The 22882-nt window shown below is 33.7% G+C and overlaps 1 protein-coding gene across 1 annotated transcript in view; it reads left to right on the forward strand.

Annotated features, from left to right (window-relative positions):
- The window catches only part of KIF18A (kinesin family member 18A), a 79060-nt gene that overhangs the window by 11205 nt on the left and 44973 nt on the right, over positions 1 to 22882 (forward strand). The window contains exons 3-11 of the mRNA XM_079930560.1: positions 814 to 971; positions 4189 to 4293; positions 4708 to 4818; positions 5872 to 6069; positions 8344 to 8520; positions 9929 to 10003; positions 10216 to 10322; positions 15552 to 15714; positions 22245 to 22409. Of these exons, the coding sequence (XP_079786686.1) occupies positions 814 to 971; positions 4189 to 4293; positions 4708 to 4818; positions 5872 to 6069; positions 8344 to 8520; positions 9929 to 10003; positions 10216 to 10322; positions 15552 to 15714; positions 22245 to 22409 (1259 nt within the window). The remainder of the gene's footprint in view (positions 1 to 813; positions 972 to 4188; positions 4294 to 4707; positions 4819 to 5871; positions 6070 to 8343; positions 8521 to 9928; positions 10004 to 10215; positions 10323 to 15551; positions 15715 to 22244; positions 22410 to 22882) is intronic.

Here is a 22882-nt window from a genome sequence, read left to right on the forward strand (position 1 = left end):
GAGTACCTGCTTTGTGCCAAGTCACTCGCTAGGTGGGAAGGATACATAGCCTCCACTTTGGTGGAGCTCACAGTTAGAAATACAGTATGATACATGCTAGAAGTAAAAGGATGTAAGCATACACTGAGGGCTCAAATGAGAGAGTAGCCACTTCGGCCTAAGACAGTTAGGGAAGGCACAGGAAAGTGACTTTTGTGCTGAATATTTAGTGCAGGTAGAAGTTTTCCAGCTGGATTAAGTAGAGGCACTCTCCAGGACAAAGGCAGTGGACTCAAAAAGGAGCAGCACATGTGGAGAACTTCAGATAATCTAGTATGCCAAAGCACAGCAAGGAAGCAATAGTCTGGAGAGATATGCAGGGATCTTCCCTTAGAGTCACTAGTAATATTTCTAGGTGAAGAATTTGAACTTTCTCATATGGGACTGTGGAACAATTCAGGAGGTTTAACATATTCATATTTCGTTTTCTTAAAAACAACTGTACAAATTCTAAGGGATTTGTTAAAGAAGATTGAGACTAATATGTAGGGAGACTGATAATCGATTAAAATTTGTGATTGTTGTCGAAGAAAGGGAGCTTGTGGGGGGCAGTTAGGTGGGGGAAGTTACCATTCATCAATAGAGAATATAGGAGTAAGAGTAGACTTGTGATGAAATTGCCAGGATTTAAAAATAAGACTATAAATTAATTTGGATCTGTTGGATTTAAAGTTACTGTTCAGGATATCCAGATGGAAGTATTCACTAGACAGTAGATACAGTAATGTTATATGTCATAACAAAGAGCTTTGATCCCTTTTCATAAAAACTCAGTACTTGCATATGGTGCCACTGGAGCTGGGAAGACCCACACAATGCTAGGATCAGCTGCTGAACCTGGAGTGATGTATCAAACAATGTTAGACCTTTACAAATCCATGGATGAGATTAAAGAAGAGAAAGTATGTAGTACCGCAGTGTCTTATCTGGAGGTAAGTTGACAATATCATTCTTCAGATTAATCAGTAGTATTGAGAAATCTTTTTTTAAGAAGTTCCATGGTCCATTCAAATTATTCTATCATGCAGAAATTTTCTTATGAATATATAAAATCTTACAATTCCTAGTCTTAGGTATTTGTTATGGATCTTACTCTTTTTCTGTTAAGCGTTTTATTTTGCCATAACTTCTGACTTATACAGAAGTAGCAAGATTAGTACAAAGAGCTTCCAGATACCCTTCATCCAGATTCCCAATATGTTAACATTTTACTACCTTTGCTTTCTCTGTGTGTGTGTGTGTGTATGTATTTTTTTTAACTGTTTAAGTTACAGACTTGTAAAAACAGGAAATTTCTTAAATAACCACTGAATAGTAATCAATATCAGGAAATTAACAATGATACACCTTTATCTAATCTATAGACCTTAATGAGATTTTGCTAATTGTTCTAATAATGCCCTTTATTGAAAAGAAAATCTATGATGGCAGATTGCATTCATTTGCAATTCATCTGTTTAGTCCCCTTAATCTGGATTTTTTTTTTTCCTTTGTATTTTATGTTGCTGTTGTAAAACTTTTAGTTTGGATTTGTCATGATTACATTCAGGTTATGCCCTGGCAGGAACACCACAGAAGTGATGATGAGTTCTTATATAACATATCAAGAGGCTTATGTAATTAGTTAGTCCCATTACTGGCTATGTTAACTGATCAGTTTCATTATGCTGGTGTCTGCAAAGTTTTTCCACCGTAAAGGTACTACTTTACACTTTATAATTAATAAGTAGCTTGTAGGGAAACAATGTAAATATCCTCTGACCCCTCAAATTTTAATTTGTTCGTTTTAGCATCCACTGATGATTCATGCCTGAATCAATTACTATCATGATGACAGATGATACTGATTTTTAAATTCCATCATTTCTTCTACATTTATTCATTGGCTTTCTACTATAAGGAAGAGCTTTCCCTTTCCTCTACTGTATCAATGTAGACTTGTGGATTCTTAGCATTATTCAGTAGATTATAATCCCTTTCTCTAAGCATTTTTTATATGTTCAAATTGTGCCAGATTTGGCTAGGTGAGGCTCCTTCATGCTGTCTGTTGTGTTTTTTTGACATACCCCATCATTCTTTGAGACCTCCTAACCTCTTAATAGCTGACATTCAACAGATCATAACTAAGTGACTGGCACTCTAACTTTGTGTTCAGGTAGTGTTTTAGAAACCAGTGCAGAAACAAATCTCTGATTTTACTGCCTATTTATTTGTGATGTCAGAGAGTGAATTTCTAGTTTTTACTGCTCTTGTTGACATGTTATTGTTTGGTTTCTACTGAGAGAGTTTCTTCTTCACATTTCAAAAATTGATCAAGATTATGTTGCTAAAAATTTTCTTGTCAGTCTATAGAACTTGGTGGTAAAAGAGAAGTAAAACTCATTTTCTGTAGTTACGTATTGAAAAGAATTGTTCTGAACTTAATCAGGAAGAGAGCATGGCAGGATTCATTACTTCTTCCTTAGATCCTTTTATAACTGGGAGAATTTTGAAGTTTGATTATTTTTATAATGTTTTTAATTGTTTTTCCTTTTTTTTAATCTGCTTTCATTTTATTAATGGTAAGGCAATATCTAATCTAACGGTTTTCCACTCAGGCTGTACACCAAAATTGGCTATAGGGCTTTTTAAAAATAGACATGCTTAAAAAAAAAAAAATAATAGACATGCTTAGGCCTCACCCCCTGGACATTTTAATTTAATAAGTCTGGATTGTGGCTGAGGCATGTATGGTTTTTTTTGTTTGTTTGTTTGTTTGCGGTACGCGGGCCTCTCACTGTTGTGGCCTCTCCCGTTGAGGAGCACAGGCTCCAGACGCGCAGGCTCAGCGGCCATGGCTCACGGGCCCAGCCGCTCCGCGGCATGTGGGATCCTCCCGGACCGCGGGCACGAACCCGCGTCTCCTGCATCGGCAGGCGGACTCTCAACCACTGTGCCACCAGGGAACCCCCCGGCATCTATGTACTTTAAAAGCTCCTGGGTGATTTTGATGCAAAGACCAGCTTGAGAGTAATTGTCTAATTATATATTTTGTATGATTGAAGTGGATAAGGGGAATCATTTAAAAAGTGACTGTTGCTTATCAAAAGAATAAGAACCAAAAAATTATCTCTTCATATTATCATTTTACTACTTCTAAGAATTTATTACATTTAAAAATGGTTATCATTCATTGTAGAAAATTATACCAGCAGTGAATTATCACTGTGAGCTATTTATTAGAACAGGATATAACTTACACAAAATAATTCTTAAAGACAATTTTATATGTGTTTTTTAATCTTATCATATATGTGTAATTGTCATTTTGTTGGCACGTAGAAAACTTAGTATCTTTAGTAAATTCATAAAATCAAGTCAACTGTATTATTACTGTACGTTATTTACAGAAATTACTAAAAAAAAAATTGCCAGAGATTTAAAACACAGATGTGTATTCAGTGCCATGCAGTAGAGTAAGGATATCAGGCTCTGATCCCTGCTCTGATATGAATGCTACATCTTCTTGTTCTCATGCTATCCTATTACCTTTGTGACTGAACTTGGACAAATCACTTAAACTCTTAGGGCCTCAGTTTCCTCATCATTCAAATTGGGGGCGTCGGGGTCCCATTATGGAATTATCATTATGCATTAAACTTAATGTAATTGAAGGATAAATGAAATAAATATCATATATCTGTGAGTATGGGTTTTCTTTAACTTTTAAACTCTAAAAAGTTTGGATTACTTGGACATCATGAAACAATAAATATCTTCTCCAGTAAGAACCATGGTACTTCCATATAACGTACATTTCAGATTCACTAGAGTTTCCTAAGACCGTGTGTCCGTATATTTCCAGGAAACAGGAAAAGACAATTCCAGCTATCCTATTTCTGTTTCACTGTAGTCATCAAATTGGGAATTATGGGAGGAGGGTATAATGACTCCACCTTTAAATTTTAAGTTCAAGTGCTGGTAATCAAACTCTTCCATTTTCTCAGATGTTAGGAAAGTAATAGCAATGTGTGATAGAAGGGGTGAGATGAATGGAAATCAGCTGCTGCTTCTCTAATATAACCTTAAATCAGCAATGTGTGCATATTTGTGTGATGCTGTCGCTATTGTTTCATCATCAATGCTAAAGGAGTTCTTTTTTATTTTAAGGTATATAATGAACAGATTCGTGACCTCTTAGTAAATTCAGGGCCACTTGCTGTCCGGGAAGATGCCCAAAAAGGGGTGGTTGTTCAGGGATTAACTTTACATCAGGTATGTTTATAAACTTCTTTTTGGCTTGTTCAAATAGCAAGTATGGTTATTTAGCCATTTACTTATTTTAAAATAATCAGGGTATATCTGTAGTCTTGTTTTGTTTCCCTTTGAATTAATCAAATGGGTTTTCCTTTTAAAAATCTACTTGAACATTTAATATAGTGTATTATTCTGCTTAATATATTTATATTTTATCTCCTCAGATAGATTAGATTTTATCTTTTATTTTTCATATGTCACCGAAGTACTAAGCAAATGATACACAGTCAATATTTAATGGGATTTAATTTATGGAAAATATTTTCTTACTTATTTTACCTTTAAAAGCCTTCTTGCTTGTTGATGGTTTATTAAAAATTTTAAAGATCAATGGTTAATTTGTGTATTTTTCTTCTACTTCAACTCCTTTAGCCCAAATCCTCAGAGGAAATTTTACAGTTATTGGATAATGGAAACAAAAACAGGACACAGCATCCCACTGATATGAATGCTACATCTTCTCGTTCTCATGCTGTTTTCCAGGTAACAGGTCACTAGACTACAGCTCTTAAAATTGAATTTAAAATAAATGAAGCCAAATTTATGAATGATAATTTTCACACATACGAAAATATCTCTTCATCTGTGGACTTCTCTACTTCTCAGAACTTCCTTTACTTTGAAGCTTTGAGAAGATTCTATCAAGAATATTTAGAATTGAGATGATGTAAGTTAGATGTAAATTTTTACCTGTGTGAAAATATGATAGTAAAGTGGTAGTATTAGAGGTTTTCTTTCCTTTAATTGGCGAAAATATTTAATCTTTACAAAAGATAGTCTTATATTCAGAGCAGACTTTCTCTTTATAGATCTAGATTTACAGAACCAATAAATTGGGGAGATACTGATTCACTTTTTAGAAGATTTCATCATAGTGACCATGTAAGTAGTTGCATTCCTTAAGGAAGTGTGTGATTCAGTTGATACAGTGCTTTTTAGGAATACCATTCTCAAAAAACCTAAAGCATAGGTTAGTAGTTATTATTTGTAGTTTCTAGTTCTGTTAAAAATCAAATGATTATACGTCTTTATTCTGGATTATGCTTTGTGGAACTCATCTAATAAAAAGAAATTATTATAGTTGAAAGAATTCAAATCAGGGGAAACCAAGTCATTCGGAAAGTCTCTAGTCCACAAAATTTTATTAATCTTTTCTCTTCTTACCACTGACTCTTCATTTATCAGTAATCTTGAGAGATATCTTTATCGGGGACACTGAGATTTCCCCAAAATGTCCTAGACCCTGCTTTTCAGGGTTACCAGAATACAAGTGGCAGTTGTTTTGACCTTCTATTAAGCCAGGAGTTATTTGCCCTCTAGTGCACATATAGGAAGTCTTTTCGTTTTCAAATTTTCTCAACTTTGGTAATTACTTCTGGTACTCTTGGATATCAGCCAGGCAAGTTATACCTTGTTCATTTTGTCTTTAAAATAAAAATAATTGATTTCATGCTCTTTTAAAAATCAAGTGTATTTCTCTTTTAATTTTGTTAAATCTAATCCTTATTTTCCCTATTCTCCTGTGATTTCAAAAAGATTTATTTGAGACAACAAGATAAAACAGCAAGTATCAATCAAAATGTCCGAATTGCCAAGATGTCACTCATTGACCTGGCAGGGTCTGAAAGAGCCAGTTCTACCAGTGCTAAAGGGACCCGGTTTATAGAAGGCACAAATATTAATCGATCGCTTTTAGCTCTTGGGAATGTTATCAATGCCTTAGCAGATACAAAGGTAGGTACTATATGTTTATTTAAGTATTTTGAAATACTGAAATACGTATATTTCCCAGAAAGATATTATTTAATATAATTGTCTTAAAGATCTATTATAAATCAAATTTCAAGAATGTAACAATAAGGTTTACATAAAGAGCAAAGACCTCAGAGAACCTAGTATATCAAATAAAGCTATGGAGTTTTTTTGTTTGTTTGTTTTTTATAAATTTATTTTTTATTTATTTATTTTTGGCTGCATTGGGTCTTTGCTGTGCACGGGCTTTCTCTAGTTGCGGCGAGCGGGGGCTACTCTTCGTTGTGGTGCGCAGGCTTCTCACTGCAGTGGCTTCTCCTGTTGCGGAGCATGTGCTATAGGCGTGTGGGCTTCAGTAGTTGTGGCACACAGGCTCAGTAGTTGTGGCTTGCGGGCTCAGTAGTTGTGGCACATGGGCTTAGTTCCTCTGCGGCATGTGGGATCTTCCCAGACCAGGGATAGAACCCGTGTCCCCTGCGTTGGCAGGCTGATTCTTAACCACTGAGCCACTAGGGAAGTCCCTGTTTGTTTCATTTTTTAACTTCTAGCTTTATAATCAGAATTTGTTGAATGTAAAGTATTGAATATCAGATTGATAGTTAATATTTTATTATAGGCCTTCTCATCATTTATTTTGAATTTGATTTTTTATGACCATTTAATGATCACTGCACAATAAGCATGATAATTGAATTGGCATGAAAACAAAAAACACATTTTAGAAAAAGTAAACTCTGGTCTGGTTAGTGTTTTATATATATACTATAAAATGGGTTTAAATATTAAAGAGAGTTGATTTTTCTTAAAGAGAAAAAGGAGTTAAAATGTAATTAAATTACCTAATAGGATAATGTTTGCTAGATGCTTCTGGGGCATTAAAAAATAGTTTACATCTACTATATGCCAGAAGTGCTTACAGGAACACAGCATATTTGATAGCTTCCGTATTTGTAAAAATGACTTCCTTTTTTCAAAGTTAAAATATAATAATTTAAGTTCAAACCAGGCTCAGAAGCTTTAGGAAAATTACTGTTAAACTGTTCAAAATGTTGCAATTTGATAAAGTATAAAGTATATTAAAATGATTTGGGAAGTCTTTTTTAAAAGGGCAAGTTTCTGAAATCACATGAATATTACAGAAGCAAAATATATGTTGTATTCTAAGTTAAAATCTCAAAACATGTAAGCAGATAGCATGGTATAGAGACTAATTTCCTAAACTTCAGCCATTCATAGTATTTTTTCCATATACTGACTAAATTTTTAGTAATTGACTCCTGTTGAGTCATTTATTAGTCAGTGTTTAATGCATGTCTTGTACATGCAAAATCAATTCAAGTAGCACCAGCTGTGCACATTCCACACTGTTTGGGAAAGACTGCTATGGTGGAAAGCATAGTACTACTGGGAGTTGGGAGACTAGGGTCTGTTTCTAACTCTGGATTACCAGCCATGTGACCTGAGGCAAGTCATGTCACTTTTTGCTTAGCTTCATTTTTCTCTTCTGTAATATGAAAGATTTACATTGGATAGCATAAGGTTGTTTTTAGCTTAACATTATACTGCTCTGTTTCTATATGGAAGTGGTAGTGTTGGAAAATTTTTTACTTTAAAATCAGAACTGTATCTTTTAAGTAAAAGAAAACCTAGAAAAATTAAGTTCTCTTTGAACTGTGGTTGTGCTTTCAGATAAATATCTGTAAGATTATAATTATAATTTATTTTGTATTCATGTTAGATGGTAATTTAAAGAGAGAAGTAGCTCTATGCTATACAGAATTCTTACTATGCCTCTAGTATATTTCTCTAGGGCATATATTACTTTTGTATTTTAACTTCTTTTTAAAAAATGGAGATTTTTTTTTAATAACCATTTTGTTTTTTAATAGTTTTAGATACAGGAAAGTTGGTAAGATAATACAGGAAGATTGTATTAAATATACTCCACACTCAGTTTCCTCTGTTGTTAACATCTCACATTAATACGGTACACTTATCACAACTTAATGCAACAATACTGACATTTTATGATTAACTAAAGTTCGTACTTAATCAGATAGAGATATAATCTTTTAATGGGAAATTTGTTTTATATATTCACTGAATAGTTCCATAAGATTCATCATCATTTTGGTCACCAATTATATCATAAGTCTGGGCAAAGTTGAGCAGTTCTTAAATTCTTATAGTGAAATGGTAGCAGGTTTACATTTGAATGTGGAAAATGACATAAGAATTCTTTTTTTGTTCTTTCAGAGAAAGAATCAGCATATTCCTTACAGAAATAGTAAGCTCACTCGCTTGTTAAAGGATTCTCTTGGAGGAAACTGTCAAACTATAATGATAGCTGCTGTTAGTCCTTCCTCTGTGTTCTACGATGACACCTATAACACTCTTAAGTATGCTAACCGTGCAAAGGACATTAAATCTTCTGTAAGTGTGTTTACTCTGCCTTTGTTGTAAGAGTACTGGGTGCATTTTTTTCTTTTTTATACTTACAGCAAAAGATGAATTAGAGATGTACTTCTACTAATGAATTAGGAATCAGGGCTAGAAATGTCTTTACTAATCTGATTAATTGAGCATTCACTGGTACAATTAAACCATTAAGCATCTTGATTACATATATAATAAATACTATTATTTAGTCTTTTGGGGAGCTAGGATGTTTTAGTGACTTTCTTTCTAACCTTTTTCACATCATGGTACGTGATATTTTGACAGCACCCTGGTGTGATTGGTCAAGGCTTTAACACATTTGTTACAGCCAAGGCTGATGCTCTTCTGTAACCCAGCACCAACACTTTCTACCTGAAAACCTTGGACATGTTTGCTAATCTCTCCAAGCCTTAGTTACTTCATCTGTAAAGTAGATATAATATCTGCCTCAGTTTATAAAGTAAATAGCTCTTTTAAAACAATTTATTGTCACATTAATGATATTGATGTAACCAATCTGTGTAGCTAGAGCAATATAATAATGATTGGTTAGGTTGGTATTTTTGCCAATAATTTGGGGTAATTTTTTAAAACTTAAGTCAAACATGATGTATGTGTAAAATCACAGGATCTCAGGGTTGGAATAGACATAGAGTTTAGCTGGTATGATGGCTTTTTTAGGGGGCTTACCCCTCTGCTGTTCCCATTGAATGAAGATAAGTGGGTTATTATCTTCCTTAGAGAAATATTTATATATTGTTTATATAATAAATTGGGAAAGGTTGTACTGTACTGGGTATACAAACATCTTTCACACAAGTTTTTCATGCAGTGCTTACACCAACTCATTGAGGAAGACATTTTTAGCTCTACTTTACAGTTGAGGAATCACATGGTCAGAGTTTTAAGTAAAAAGTGGGCAGGGCCTCAAAATCAAGTATTTGGATTACATGTTTAATGTTCTTTCCACTATTCCATAGCTGCCAGGGGGCTCATACTTTTATAAAAAGGATAAAATATATTAAGAACTCATTAAAAACTACTTGAACTTACAAATGGGTGGAAATTTAAATTATCTCTTTATATCTTAAAAGTCAAAGGACCAGGAAAAGAAAGTGGGTAATTTTTATGTGAATGACTATTTTGCAAGTTCTTTAAAGTACCTTTTCTCAGATAGTAAGGGAGTTTCTTTTATAAATTCAGTATTAATGTGCTCAACATATCCTCTTGTCATAGATTTTTAAACATGAACATAATTGATTATGATTGTCAAATGATCGTAATTGTCACAAATTCTGGATTCATGGAACTGAATTAATGAGGCTATAATGCTATTTTGTTCATGTATATGACTGATTTTTATCTCTATATATATGCAATCATAATTTCTATTTTTTAACAGTTGAAGAGCAATGTTCTTAACCTCGACAATCACATAACTCAGTATGTAAAGATCTGTAATGAACAGAAGGAAGAGGTATGTCTCCTCTTTACATTGTTGCTAATCTCCCTCAATTCCTCATTTATGGGATTCTGCAATCTTTATTGTCTAAAACTTTGATTTGCTTTTCTTTTATAATTGAAATCTTGCTTGTTCAGTTATTTTTCACAGTTGAAATTTTTCTGTGGCCATGTATAATGGAGACAAATAATTTGTTTTGTATTTTAACTACTGTTTCTCTCTATTAGATTTTAATGTTAAAAGAAAAACTAAAGGCCTATGAAGAACAGAAAGCCTTTACTGATGAAAATAACAAAGTAATGATTTCAAACCCTCAGGAAAAAGAAATTGAAAGGTAAAATTGACATTAAGATCTCAGTTTGAGGATTTTGTGAAATTTAGTCAGCTATTTAAAGTTTAAAATTTAGTCAGATATTTTGTTATCATCATCATTTGTTGTATGTCTTTATATATTCTCAACTGAATTCAGGAAGTCACTGAATTGGTCTTATATTACACACGTTGGAGTTCAGGTAATTTTAAGTGTGATTGTACAGATAATGAGAACCAGGTCTTAGGTATAAGATGGAGAAAGCAAAGCCAATTATGCCACTTATGAACTTGGTTTTTAGTAGTTTCCATATTTTTCTTCTGTGGTGTCTTACTCCCTTCTGGCTTCTATAACGAAGTACCACAGACTGGGTAGTGTATAAACAAACAAACAAAAAATTATTTCTTATAGTTCTGGAAGCTGGAAGTCCTAGATCAGGGTGCCAGCATGGTTGTTTGAGGACCTTCTTCCACATTGTAGACTTCTCCTTGAATCCTCACATTGCCAAAAGAGAGGGAGATCTCTCTGGAGGCTCTTTTATAAGGGCACTAATCCCATCCATAGGGTCTCTGCCCTCATGACCTGATCACCTCCCAAAGGCTCCGCTTCCCAATACTATCAGCTTGGGTGTTAGGTTTCAACATTTAAATTTGGGGGGACACAAACATTCAAGCATCTGGCATTATCATTATTTACATGGTTCATGTAAATCGTACCTACCCTTTCCTGACTTTATATAACTCTAATAATCCACTTAATTGAGTTTAAGCAGTTAATTATTTGAAGGGACATCTCTCAGTGATATAAATTGACACAGAAATATGATCTGTACCCTCTAAGCTCTTAGCAGGTAAATTTTAAAAAAAGAAAACTGTACTACAGTACTTGCAAGTACTTTTTTCCTAAGCAATTAAGACAATTTCCAAGTTGTCCTGATGGGACAATAGTTCAAAAGCTGTAAATCTTGAGTAGTTTTAAGCAGACAGTAAGGAATTCTTGGATCAAACAAGTTTGAAAATTATTCCTTACTTAAGGAATCTAAGAGGTTTCCAAAGTACATCAGCATATTAAAAGCTCTAAGAGGCCCTGTAGGAAAGGAATCTGTTCACCTTTGATTAAAATTGAGTAATTATTCTCCAAAGCTAATTTTCTATTATCATTAGTATGAAAACTAACTATATCTTAAGCCATTGATTATTCATACTGTTTTGGGACTCTTGAGTTTGTAGAAGATGTTTTAGGGTACATAAGGAAGACTAGTTGGCAGTGATTTTCAACCTAGTTTCAAGTACAACACTTTTTAAAAATTGGATTTGTGTATTGACGTTTATATAAAATATCCTTGATTTGAAAAAAATCATTTTTTCTGCCTCAGTTGACCCCAGATGCTAAGATAACTTCTTCTAATAAAATAACACTTTATGTTTGTAGCTGGCTGTGTAGATTTTGATGATTTTTAGGCCCACATTAATTTCATCTGATCACTATAACAACTCTGAAATTTGAAGTGGGGTATTGTTTTCTAACTTACAGATAAGGGCAAGAAATATATATCATCTCTTTCAAGTATTAATCCTTTGCTCCCATGCTATGCTATTTTACAAATACCATAAGAAGTAATTAAACAGTTATTTCTCTCTATCAGTGATAATGAGTCCATTTTTCATATAGCATAAAGTTGACCTATGTATTGTTATAGTACAATAGCTCTGTTTATACCAGAGATTTCCTAAAGTGTTTAAATTATTTTCTATTAATCCCCCTAACAACCCATTGACAAAATAAAGTTATATTTAATAGTCTTACAATGCTTTTTGTTATATTCTACCAATTTTACAGTGTCTTTTAAAAAATAACTTAAGCAAAATGATTCCTCATATTCCTTTAATCTTAACAATGAAAGCTTTTAACTCTGCTATGTTATTAGTTGTGTTATTATATTTTGTTAGTCAAATGTGGGATTGGTCCTCATGCAACCAGATATCTTGTCGGTGATGCATGTTTCTTGAAAATTAAAGCAGTGACCAACTGCTCAAATTTGGAGTCGTTGCTTGCATAAAATTGCTCAGCAGTGCTTAACCAGATCTAGTTACCAATTAAAACCTTACAAATTGGTAGACTTTTCTGGAGTTGATGTGGCTTTAAGTCATTGACTCTTTCTTTCTGGTAAAATGATTCAAGAAGGAGATGGCCTGAGCTATGAAATAAACACTTATTTGGATATTTTTTGCATTTCAACCTGACTTAACCAACAATAAAAACTTTGAGTTTTAATTCACTCAACAGGTTAAATAATTTACTTGTATTTATAAAGCAGGTAATAATAAAATTATATACCCCATAGCCTTTGTCATTTTCTCACAAAAGTATGTCTCCTTAAATAAATATATGGAATACCTTTGATCATACTTCACATAGAATTTTTTTAATGGCATGAATTTTCATTTTCTTTAAAAAATAACATTTTTATGAAGTTTAAACAGATAAAGGGAAGAATATACAGTATTTGCTCTCTATTAAAGCTATTTGGAAAGATAATATTCAAAAAATCATAAAAAGAAAGTACAGTTGTTCTTTATACAGAGTAATTATAAAACTTCACTTGTGACTTATACCAAGAAAATTATCTAGAGTTTATCATATGTCACCTAAAGTTATTAGCAAAGATTTTTCTTTTCTAGCTATTTGAATGTTTTAAATGACTAGAAAATAGTTATTAGTCAATCCCTTAGGGCTGTCTGTTTTAAAAATGACAGTTTTTTTTTAAAAAAGAGCTCTCTAGAAACCTTTGATACTAATTCCCTTCCTTCCATCCTAAACTATACACCACCAACTAAAATAAATCTGGACCATAAAATTTTGAAATTGACAAATATTTAACTATGTCCTTGGGTGAAGTGTTCCAGGAAAACTAAGAAATTATCTTTGGTTGTAACCTAAAGATAACTTATCAAATCATTTAGTGGCCTTAGCCTTGTTGTAATATAATACAGTGAAACTGCAATGTCCATACATACTTCCTATGAAATATTTATCAGTTTGACAAAACTGCAGTAAAGTCGATGTATTGTGGTTTATATTCATTCTCAATAGTTTCATTAGGAACTACTGACGTAAATTGTCAGTGTTTTTACCACAGATCCTTACAAATATATCTAAAATTCTGGCCAAAGAAACTTTATTTTTAAATGCATATACTTTGTTACCATTTTATTTTAAAAGCTTGAAGTTAATTTTTCTTTGAGAGAAAAATTGTTTGCCTATGTGCGATTGTTTATACTGTTACTGTAGCTCAGACCTGATCTGTGACCAATATTCTGCTGACCCTGGAGAATGCAGGATTGCAGGCTCCTTTTAGGGCTTTCATAGAAGTGATTCAGCTTGAGGTCTTTATGCATTTGCAGGAGATGTGAGTCACACTCCCCAACTTTGATTCCCTATATCTATATTGCCCTTTGGAGGAAGCACAGTGGAGGGGCTTTTCCTAGATTTACCACATTGTAAACTTGGATGTTTTCGGTCCTGGCATTGTCAGCTGACTCTTAGCCAAGCTGTAGGGGGTACCTAACCATATGGTGTGTTTTCACTGTAACAAGTTCTAAAGCTAAAAACTGGCTATCTCACTTTCCCTAGGGCGCCATAGAGGCACCATATGATTATGCCACCCACTGCTTATTTCTTCACAGCGAGCCAACACCAGAAGAACACATAATACTGTGTTGCTTCTGAGGTCTTATGAATTGGGAGAGTACAGGTCCACCTTATCATCCTTTTCTTACATACAAAATATTTTATTTTTGGTAAGCTACTGGATTATGCAGACCAAATACAGTATATGACTAATACCATAGACCTTAAAATACCTATATCTTTTAATAACATGATCTTTGGAGGAGAGAGAGAGAAACCCAGTGCTGTAAAAATAAAGTTCAGAACCCATTCCAAACATTTTTGTTGTTGAATAGGAAGAAAGTCACTCAAACCTATTTACTGTTTATCATTGAAGCTAATTCTATGAATGGTGTATATTCTCTTGTTCATGCATTTCATTTTTTTTAACATCTTTATTGGAGTATAATTGCTTTACAATGTTGTGTTAGTTTCTGCTGTATAACAAAGTGAATATATGTATGCATATATCCCCATATCCCCTCCCTCTTGTGCCTCCCTCCCACCCTCCCTATCCCACTCCTCTAGGTCGTCACAAAGCATCGAGGTGATCTCCCTGTACTATGCGGCTGCTTCCCACTAGCTATCTATTTTACGTTTGGTAGTGTATATATGTCCATGCCACTGTCTCACTTTGTCCCAGCTTACCCTTCCCCCCTCCCCGTATCCTCAAGTCCATTCTCTAGTAGGTCTGTGTCTTTATTCCCATCTTGCCCCTAAGTTCTTCATGACCGTTTTTTGTGTGTTTTTTTTTTTTAGATTCCATATATATGTGTTAGCATACGGTATTTGTTTTTCTCTTTCTGACTTACTGCACTCTGTGTGACAGACTCTAGGTCCATCCACCTCACTACAAATAACTCAGTTTCGTTTCTTTTTATGGCTGAGTAATATTCCATTGTATATATGTGCCACATCTTCTTTATCCATTCATCTGTCGATGGACACTTAGGTTGCTTCCATGTCCTGGCTGTTGTAAATAGTGCTGCAGTGAACACTGTGGTACATAACTCTTTTTGAATTATGGTTTTCTCAGGATTTATGCCCAGTAGTGGGATTGCTGGGCCCTATGGTAGTTCTATTTTTAGTTTTTTTAGGAACCTCCATACTGTTCTCCATAGTGGCTGTATCAATTTACATTCCCACCAACAGTGCAACAGGATTCCCTTTTCTCCACACCCTCTCCAGCATTTATTGTTTGCAGACTTTTTGATGATGGCCATTCTGACCGGTGTGAGGTGATACCTCATTGTAGTTTTGATTTGCATTTCTCTAATGATTCGTGATGCTGAGCATCCTTTCATGTGTGTGTTGGCAATCTGTATATCTTCTTTGGAGAAATGTCTATTTAGGGTCTTGTGCCCATTTTTTGATTGGGTTGTTTCTTTTTTTGATACTGAGCTGCATGAACTGCTTGTATATTTTGGAGACTAATCCTTTGTCAGTTGCTTCATTTGCAAATATTTTCTCCCATTCTGAGGATTGTCTTTTCGTCTTGTTTATGGTTTCCCATGCATTTCTTTAAGTAAACTTTGCATTATCTGTCACAAAATACTGAGATTCTATGTGTTTTATTTTTGGTAGATTTCAAGAAATTCTGAACTGCTTGTTCCAGAATCGAGAAGAAATCAGGCAAGAATATCTGAAGTTAGAAATGTTACTTAAAGAAAATGAACTTAAATCATTCTATCAACAACAGTGCCATAAGCAAATAGAAATGATGTGCTCTGAAGACAAAGTAGAAAAGGTATTTAACAACTTTATCCTTAAATTGTAGAGAATGTAAAAACATGGGGACTTATAATTCTAGAAATTTGATAGGCGATGTTGCTTAATCACCCATTCTCTACAAATCCCTAGAAATGCTAGAGGAAATGTAGAAGACATTGTTTTAAATGTATAGTTAAGCCTACAAGAAAAAAAATTCCTAGGTGTGAGAAACAAAAAGGAAACAAAACCCCTAAAATCTCAGTTATGACTGTTGCTTCTGTGAGGATGATGGAATGCTTAACAGGTAGGTAACACACTCAGGGAGAGTTGGGTACCAACATGGGGCAGTGAGAACAGTCCACCCCAGATGCAGGCAATAGTTTACAACTTAGACCAATGGGAGGTTTTTTTCCTCCCCAGGGAAGAATATTTTGTCACTGACATTGTTACAGTTTCCACTGCATCAGTGCTAAAAAAAAAACCAGATCAACTTTTAATCAGTTTTATTATTTAATGTAGTAGTGCACTGCCCTTCCCCTTCACACACACAGACCACTTTCACAACCCTGCTTTGATGTACACCACTACTTAGGTAAGGGGCCCGAGGGAGACAGGGAGTTAGAAATGACAGTCCCCACATAAAGCCAGGAATCTCAGAGACCTTCACTCTTCATATTGGAAATATAGCAGGAGCAAACATTTTACCAACTAGCACAGGAAAACAAGGAACCAAGTCTAGGGTAAGAAAAAAAAGTCTCATTTGAAGACTGTCATTATAGATATACTTTTCACTACAGATTTTCATTATAGATTATACTTTTATAATCCATGTGTTTTATTTAGCAAATCCCTAAAGTGAGACATTAGCACAGAAAATGGTATCAGAGCAGTGATAATCTATAGGAAACTGAGCAGAGGCAAAGCAGAATCAGCCTAGTGAAACAGATCCTCAATTCAAACCACTAATGAGAGCTCACTGTCCAAACTTACAAAACCCATGAAACAATCCTCCACAAGCAAGTCAGCAGAGTTAGCAAATATGACAGAATCCCCCAAACGTCAGATACTATAGCAATCTGATAAAACCTATAAAAATGAATAAAGTCATCAAAGAAGGACTTAACAATAAAGGAATCAAAGAAAAAAAGAACATACATATATGAGAAGAAAACAAATGACACTTCCAGAAAGTAAAGATTTATTTACTGAAACTTAAAATTTCAGTTTATAGGTACAATACTAGACAATGTTTTAAATACTTCACGTACATTAACTCATTTAATTCTCAGAAAATCCTGTGGGCTATGTGATATTATTGTCCTTGTAATTAAGATGAGGAAACCAAGGCACAGAGAAGTCATTCTGCCAAAGGTTACCCAGCTCATAGAGTAAGAGCTATGATTTGAACTCAAGCCAGCTGATTCCAGATCCTGAGCTCTTATCCCTTTCCTTTTATGCATGTTAGTTATAGCTAAAGAGCGAATTAAAGAACTGGGAGATCTGAGGAAATCACACCACATACAGGATAAAAAGATAGATGTGAACAAGATGTTGCTATTTGAAAGATAGACTAGAAAGTCATGCATTCATCTAATAGATATTCTGAAGGAGATACATTAGTGCAAAAGAACAAAGGATAATGTGCAAAGTCTAAGGCTCAGAATTTTCTAGGACTATTAAGATGTGAATAAGATGTAAATTCAAGAAACATGAGTTCTAAGCAGGATAAAAGAATGTATACTTGGAGGTGTGCAACTCCAGAGCACCAAAGATCAGAAAAATAAACATTTTGAAAATACTGGATTTCCCCCAGTTTGGTGTTCATTGATGATAAGGTTAATTGCATTTTTAAGTACTATTTTATACTTAGTAGTATAGTGCTTTAAGAAACTAACATTTTAGGTTTTTGTCAGCCTATGAAATGGGAAAGATGTGATATGCTAAGAAATTAATCATAAAGTATTAATAAATATATCATGACTATGAATTTATAAGTAGCTATTAAGCTGTATTATCAAAATTAGTAATTTATTTACCGAATATGCATTTATTATGCCTTATTGAAGCTATCTTTGTTTTAAACCACTTTATTGATATATATGATTGATGTATGAAGAAACCCATAAATATTTAATATAGACAACTTGACGGGTTTGGTGATAAATATATACTAGTGAAACCATCACCATAATCTATGCTATAAGCCTGTACCTTACCTCCTAAAGTTTCCTCCCACCCTCTTTATTAGTAGTAGTATTATATTAATAACAGCACTTAACATGAGACCTACCCTCTTAGCCATTTTTAAGTATACAACAATAGACTATCATTCAGCTTTTAAAAAAGAAGAAAATTCTACCAATTGCAACAACGTAGATGAACCTGGAGGACATGCTAAGTGAAATAAGCCAGACACAGAGGGACAAATTTTACATGATACCATTTATATGAAAAATCTAAAATCGTCAAACTCAGAAGTAGAATCAGATGGTGGTTGCCAGAGGCTGTGCGGAAGGCGAAACCAGGAAGTATTAGTCAAAGAGTACAAAGTTTTAGTTATACAAGACAAATAAACCCTAGAGATCTACTTTTGTACAGCATAGGGCCTATAGTTTATAATGTATTGAATACTGAAAATTTCTTTTTGATTTTGTTTATCAAATGCATTTAAAATATTCCTCACATCCTTTTAAGGCAGAAGAAAAATAGAATTTATATCTTTATTTGAAATTTGTTGCTGTAGTTGTACTTTAACTTTCTTGAACTGCAAAATTGTTGCCAGTATTTTTGATGACCTTCATGACTTCCAAATAACAGAATATCTCATAGAATTAATATATCAGTTTGTTGTTGTGAAATCCTTTCATATGTTTGTTAAATGGAATTCTGAAATACTGCTATATTTACCTATTCTAAAAGTTGTATGTATTATCTCAATTAATTGCATTTATTATAGAGTTATTTTCAGTGGGGATAATAATTCTCAATTTTGTGTAGGTATCCATTAAATAAATATCAATTATCTGAAAGTGCAATTACCTGATTTATCTCTTGAAAAAAGGCAAGAAATTCAGTCATGGAAAACTGCTAGTGACTTAATATCTCAACTTTTAACAACAGCTTGTTTTGAACACTTTTGTTTATATGCAGAGCATTGTGCTAGACACAATAGAGGTTAAAAAAAGTATAAGACAATATATGTACTTCAGTAATTTATAAGCTAGTTGGAGCAATAAACTGATATAAAAATGACACAGCACTATATGATTGTGATGTAAGGAGTAGAGCAATAATAAAAACAGCTAATATTATTGAGCATTAACTACGTGCCAGACACTTTTCAAAGTCCTTTGCATGGGTTAATTCATTTAGTATTTATAACAAGCCTATGAGGTAGATCCTGTATTATCACCATTTGTGAGCAACAGAGATACTGAGAATTAAAGTAAGCTGTCTAGAGTTATACACCTAATTAATGTGGTTGAACCAATATTAAACTCTGGATGTCTGGCCTCAGTCTGCACTTTTAATCATTCTGCTATACTATAAGTACTTTAAGTGCTATAGCCATTCAAAGGAGAAAACAGTGGCTTCCAGTTGTTGTGGTGGAGAAAGGCTTCCTAGTGGAGAGATGAGATTTATACTGGGCGTTGCATGAGAATATTAGTGGGCAAAGAATAAAAGGAATAGTGTATTCAAATGAGGACACCAGTTTGACCAGAGCACAGCATATTTGTAGGTCAGTGTATGTGGAAGTACATAACTATACTCTCAACACTTCCTGCCAATTCCCACTGCTTTACCCATAGCAGATATCATTGATTGATTACAGCACTCTTTCTCTCTGAATCTGAAGTTGCCAGAGTTAACCACTATAAATAGATTGGAAATGGCACATGATATAAGACATATTTTGCCATATTGGGAATTAGTCAATTCCAGATAGAATAAAAGGCCAAATTGTGGAAGCTTTGGTTGCCAAGAGTTATATGGTCTATTTGTGTAGTCAAAAGGCAGTCTTTGAAGCAAATGAGTAGTGTATTATCAGAGCTTAGAATCAGATTGCCATTTTTTGAACATTAGAATATTAGTACAATTAGTAAGTTTGGTCTATTTAATCCCAAGCTAATTTAAATCATGGTTATTTTAGCCTGTTTTACTTACCCCATTGAATTGTGAATGTGCATGCTTGGAAACATTAAGACATAGAGTAAGGAAATGGCTTTGGCTGGTTTCTGTAATTTTTTTCTGTTTTCATCTTTATTCTGCTTTTTTCACCCCACTTGTCTTTTCTGATATCTCACTTTTGGTCATTTCAATCCATGTTCCAATTCTTATAGCTATTCTTATGAGACTAAGAATAGCTAAGTCTAATAGCTAATGAGACTTACCTAAGCAATGAGAATAAAACCTTTTAAGTTTATTGGTTGTACACTATTGAAAAACATAGAAAGACATCTAGAGGCTGAGTTTGTTCTCACAGAAGTGTCAAACTATAGTTTTACTAAACTGCTTGCTAGGTCAAGGAATTTTACATTTGTCTTGGACCCTCTCTGAAGAGGTTTACTCTCATAATTGCTGAAAGAATCTCACTGATTAAGCTATAAATGGTTCTTGAGTATGGACTCTGAGAACAGTATTAAAGTGAAGTTCCGGGGTAATTTTATAGTCATATAAAGATAATACACAAATTATTTTCAGTGAAATAATCAGTTTACCGTGTTAGCAGTCAGTTCTTTTGCACAAAGCAATAATAATACCTAAATTTTAGAATTTCATGCTTATTCTCACTCAAGACCTTTTGTGTTATTCTGGAGATTTTGTTAATAAAATATGTAAAGCTTTTTTGAAACTTTAATGGGAAACAATTAACTTTAATGTCAGGGTTTAACATACATATTTTAGAATTTATTTCCAAACACTTACTTGGTATTTATTTCAGAACAGTAATTCAATAAGAATTACCCTGATGGAAAATGTCCGCATGGAGAACCATCATACAGTCTACATTTGATGAACATTAGAAGTACAAACTCAAAAAACATACCCTCTGGGATTTTTAGTCAGGATCTTTTGGTATTAAATATTGACTGCCATCAGACCCGCAGATCATGTCCTGCCCTGGTTTCTAAGAGTACCTACAACATTTTTAAACATTAAAGGAAAATAAAGGTAGTTTGATATAATGCCTTCCTTCAGGCAGGTACAATACTTTTATGTTCATTTTTCAAATAAGGTGACTGAAGAGCCACTGAGATTGACTTGCCTAAGTTTTCACACCTGCTGAATAGCAGAAGAAAGTCAAGAAGCCACATATCCTACCTTCTGTTGGATACCAGTGGCTCTAAACTTTTCAGGTTTCAGGACCCCTTTCTGCTTTAAAGTAAAATATTAGGACCCCAAAGAGCTTTTGTTTATGTGGATTTCATCTACCAATATTCTATTAGAAATTTAAACTGAAATTTACAAAAATACATTATGTATTAGCTAACTTAAGAACAATCAATTACCCATTGCATGACAACGTAACACTTTAATGAAAAATAATTAATTATTTTCTAAAACAAAAAGAGGTAGTGAGAAGAGTGACATTATTACCTATTTTTGCAAATTTCTTTAATGGCTGGCTTTTCCTCAAAATGTCAACTTACCTTTTATAAAAGATAATAAGGAAGTAGAACTTAATCTCCTAAAGAGAGTAGGTTTTTAATCAAGTTCAAATGTAGTTCCTGCTCCTTTCTTCATTTTTTTTTTCCATTTTTCTTTTTTTTTCATAGGATGTGTTCATCCCTACTTCCAAAAGCAGCTACAAGTGCTTGTTCTAATCTTTGGGGATCTGTTGTCTCAGGTCCAGCTATCACATCTGATGATTACTGAGTTTAGTGTCTTTTGGAAAATAGTCCAAAGAAGTCAAGCTGTTCTGGCCCATGATAGTGTGCAAGACCCTTGGGGTAAAAAACCAGAAGGCCAGTTTTGATCTCAATTCATGTGTAGGTAAAACACCAAAAATATTTGGACTATCCAGTATGTGTCCTGAACCAACCATCAGGCGAGATCAGATGTTTATGACACCTGGATATAAGCTGTCTTTTCTTTCATTGGCAACAGCCAATCTAAAGGCCTTGTAGACAAAACCACAACAATAGAATACTTTACTTCTTCACATCTTTCAAACTGAAGGAAAGACAAGAGCAGGACATGTATCTATTTTGTTTTGAGTAAGGAAATCATGAGATTTATCAGGCCTCACATGAACTTTTCAAATGCAACATTTAAAGGAATGTATTTTGGCAAAAAAAAAAAAAGTGATAGTCTTCAATTTGGCCATTGTATTTCTTAAAGTCATAAACTCTCAACATGTAATTTTATAAAAATGACTCAACTCAATTTCCTGTTTTCCTGCAAGCAGTAGTTGTGAGATTTCAAAGGGGAAATAGCTTTAAGTACAAAAGTATAGCCTAATTTAATAGACAACAATAGCACACTTAAAAGGAAATATACTACTGTACTAATATCACATACATCACGTATCATAAAAGGTTGACTATTAAATGCATTATTTTTCAGGCCACTTGCAAAAGAGATCATAGACTCGCAATGTTGAAAACTCGCCGTTGCTACCTGGAGAAGAAAAAGGAAGAGGAACTGAAGCAATTTGATGAGAATACTAATTGGCTCCATCGTGTGGAAACTGAAATGGGACTCTTAGGTCAAAATGGTCATATTCCAAAGGTACATATGTGTTTGTAGATTCAGATTTATTTTCTAAGAACTGAGTTCCTTAAACCCATTGTCTTTGTTGTTGAGTAAATACCTTTCATAAGACAACTTTTGGTCCATCTCCCGGAGATTTGACTCATTTTACTGTTTTTAACTGAATATACCTTCTGCCTCCCTGATTACCTATTAGATTTGCCTTTCTTGTACTTTCAGAAGAGTAAAGTTACTTTTAAATGTTATTCTTAAGTGATTGCATCCTTTTATGAGGAACTCTTAAGTTAGAATGAAGTAATTCTATTTCAGACTGTACTTGAGGTTTCATCATGTAGGTAATTTAAGTTTGTTTTAATACTTGATATTTTGTGCAAAAATAGTTTTAAATGTGGTCAGCATTATTTGTATTATAGCTAAAGAAAGCCAGTTTGAAAGCCGTATGCATTTATTTTTATGTACTAAACTGAAGATATTCCACCTAGAATGGCAAA

Source organism: Stenella coeruleoalba (assembly GCF_951394435.1).
Source record: "Stenella coeruleoalba genome assembly, chromosome: 8".
NCBI lineage: Eukaryota > Metazoa > Chordata > Mammalia > Artiodactyla > Delphinidae > Stenella > Stenella coeruleoalba.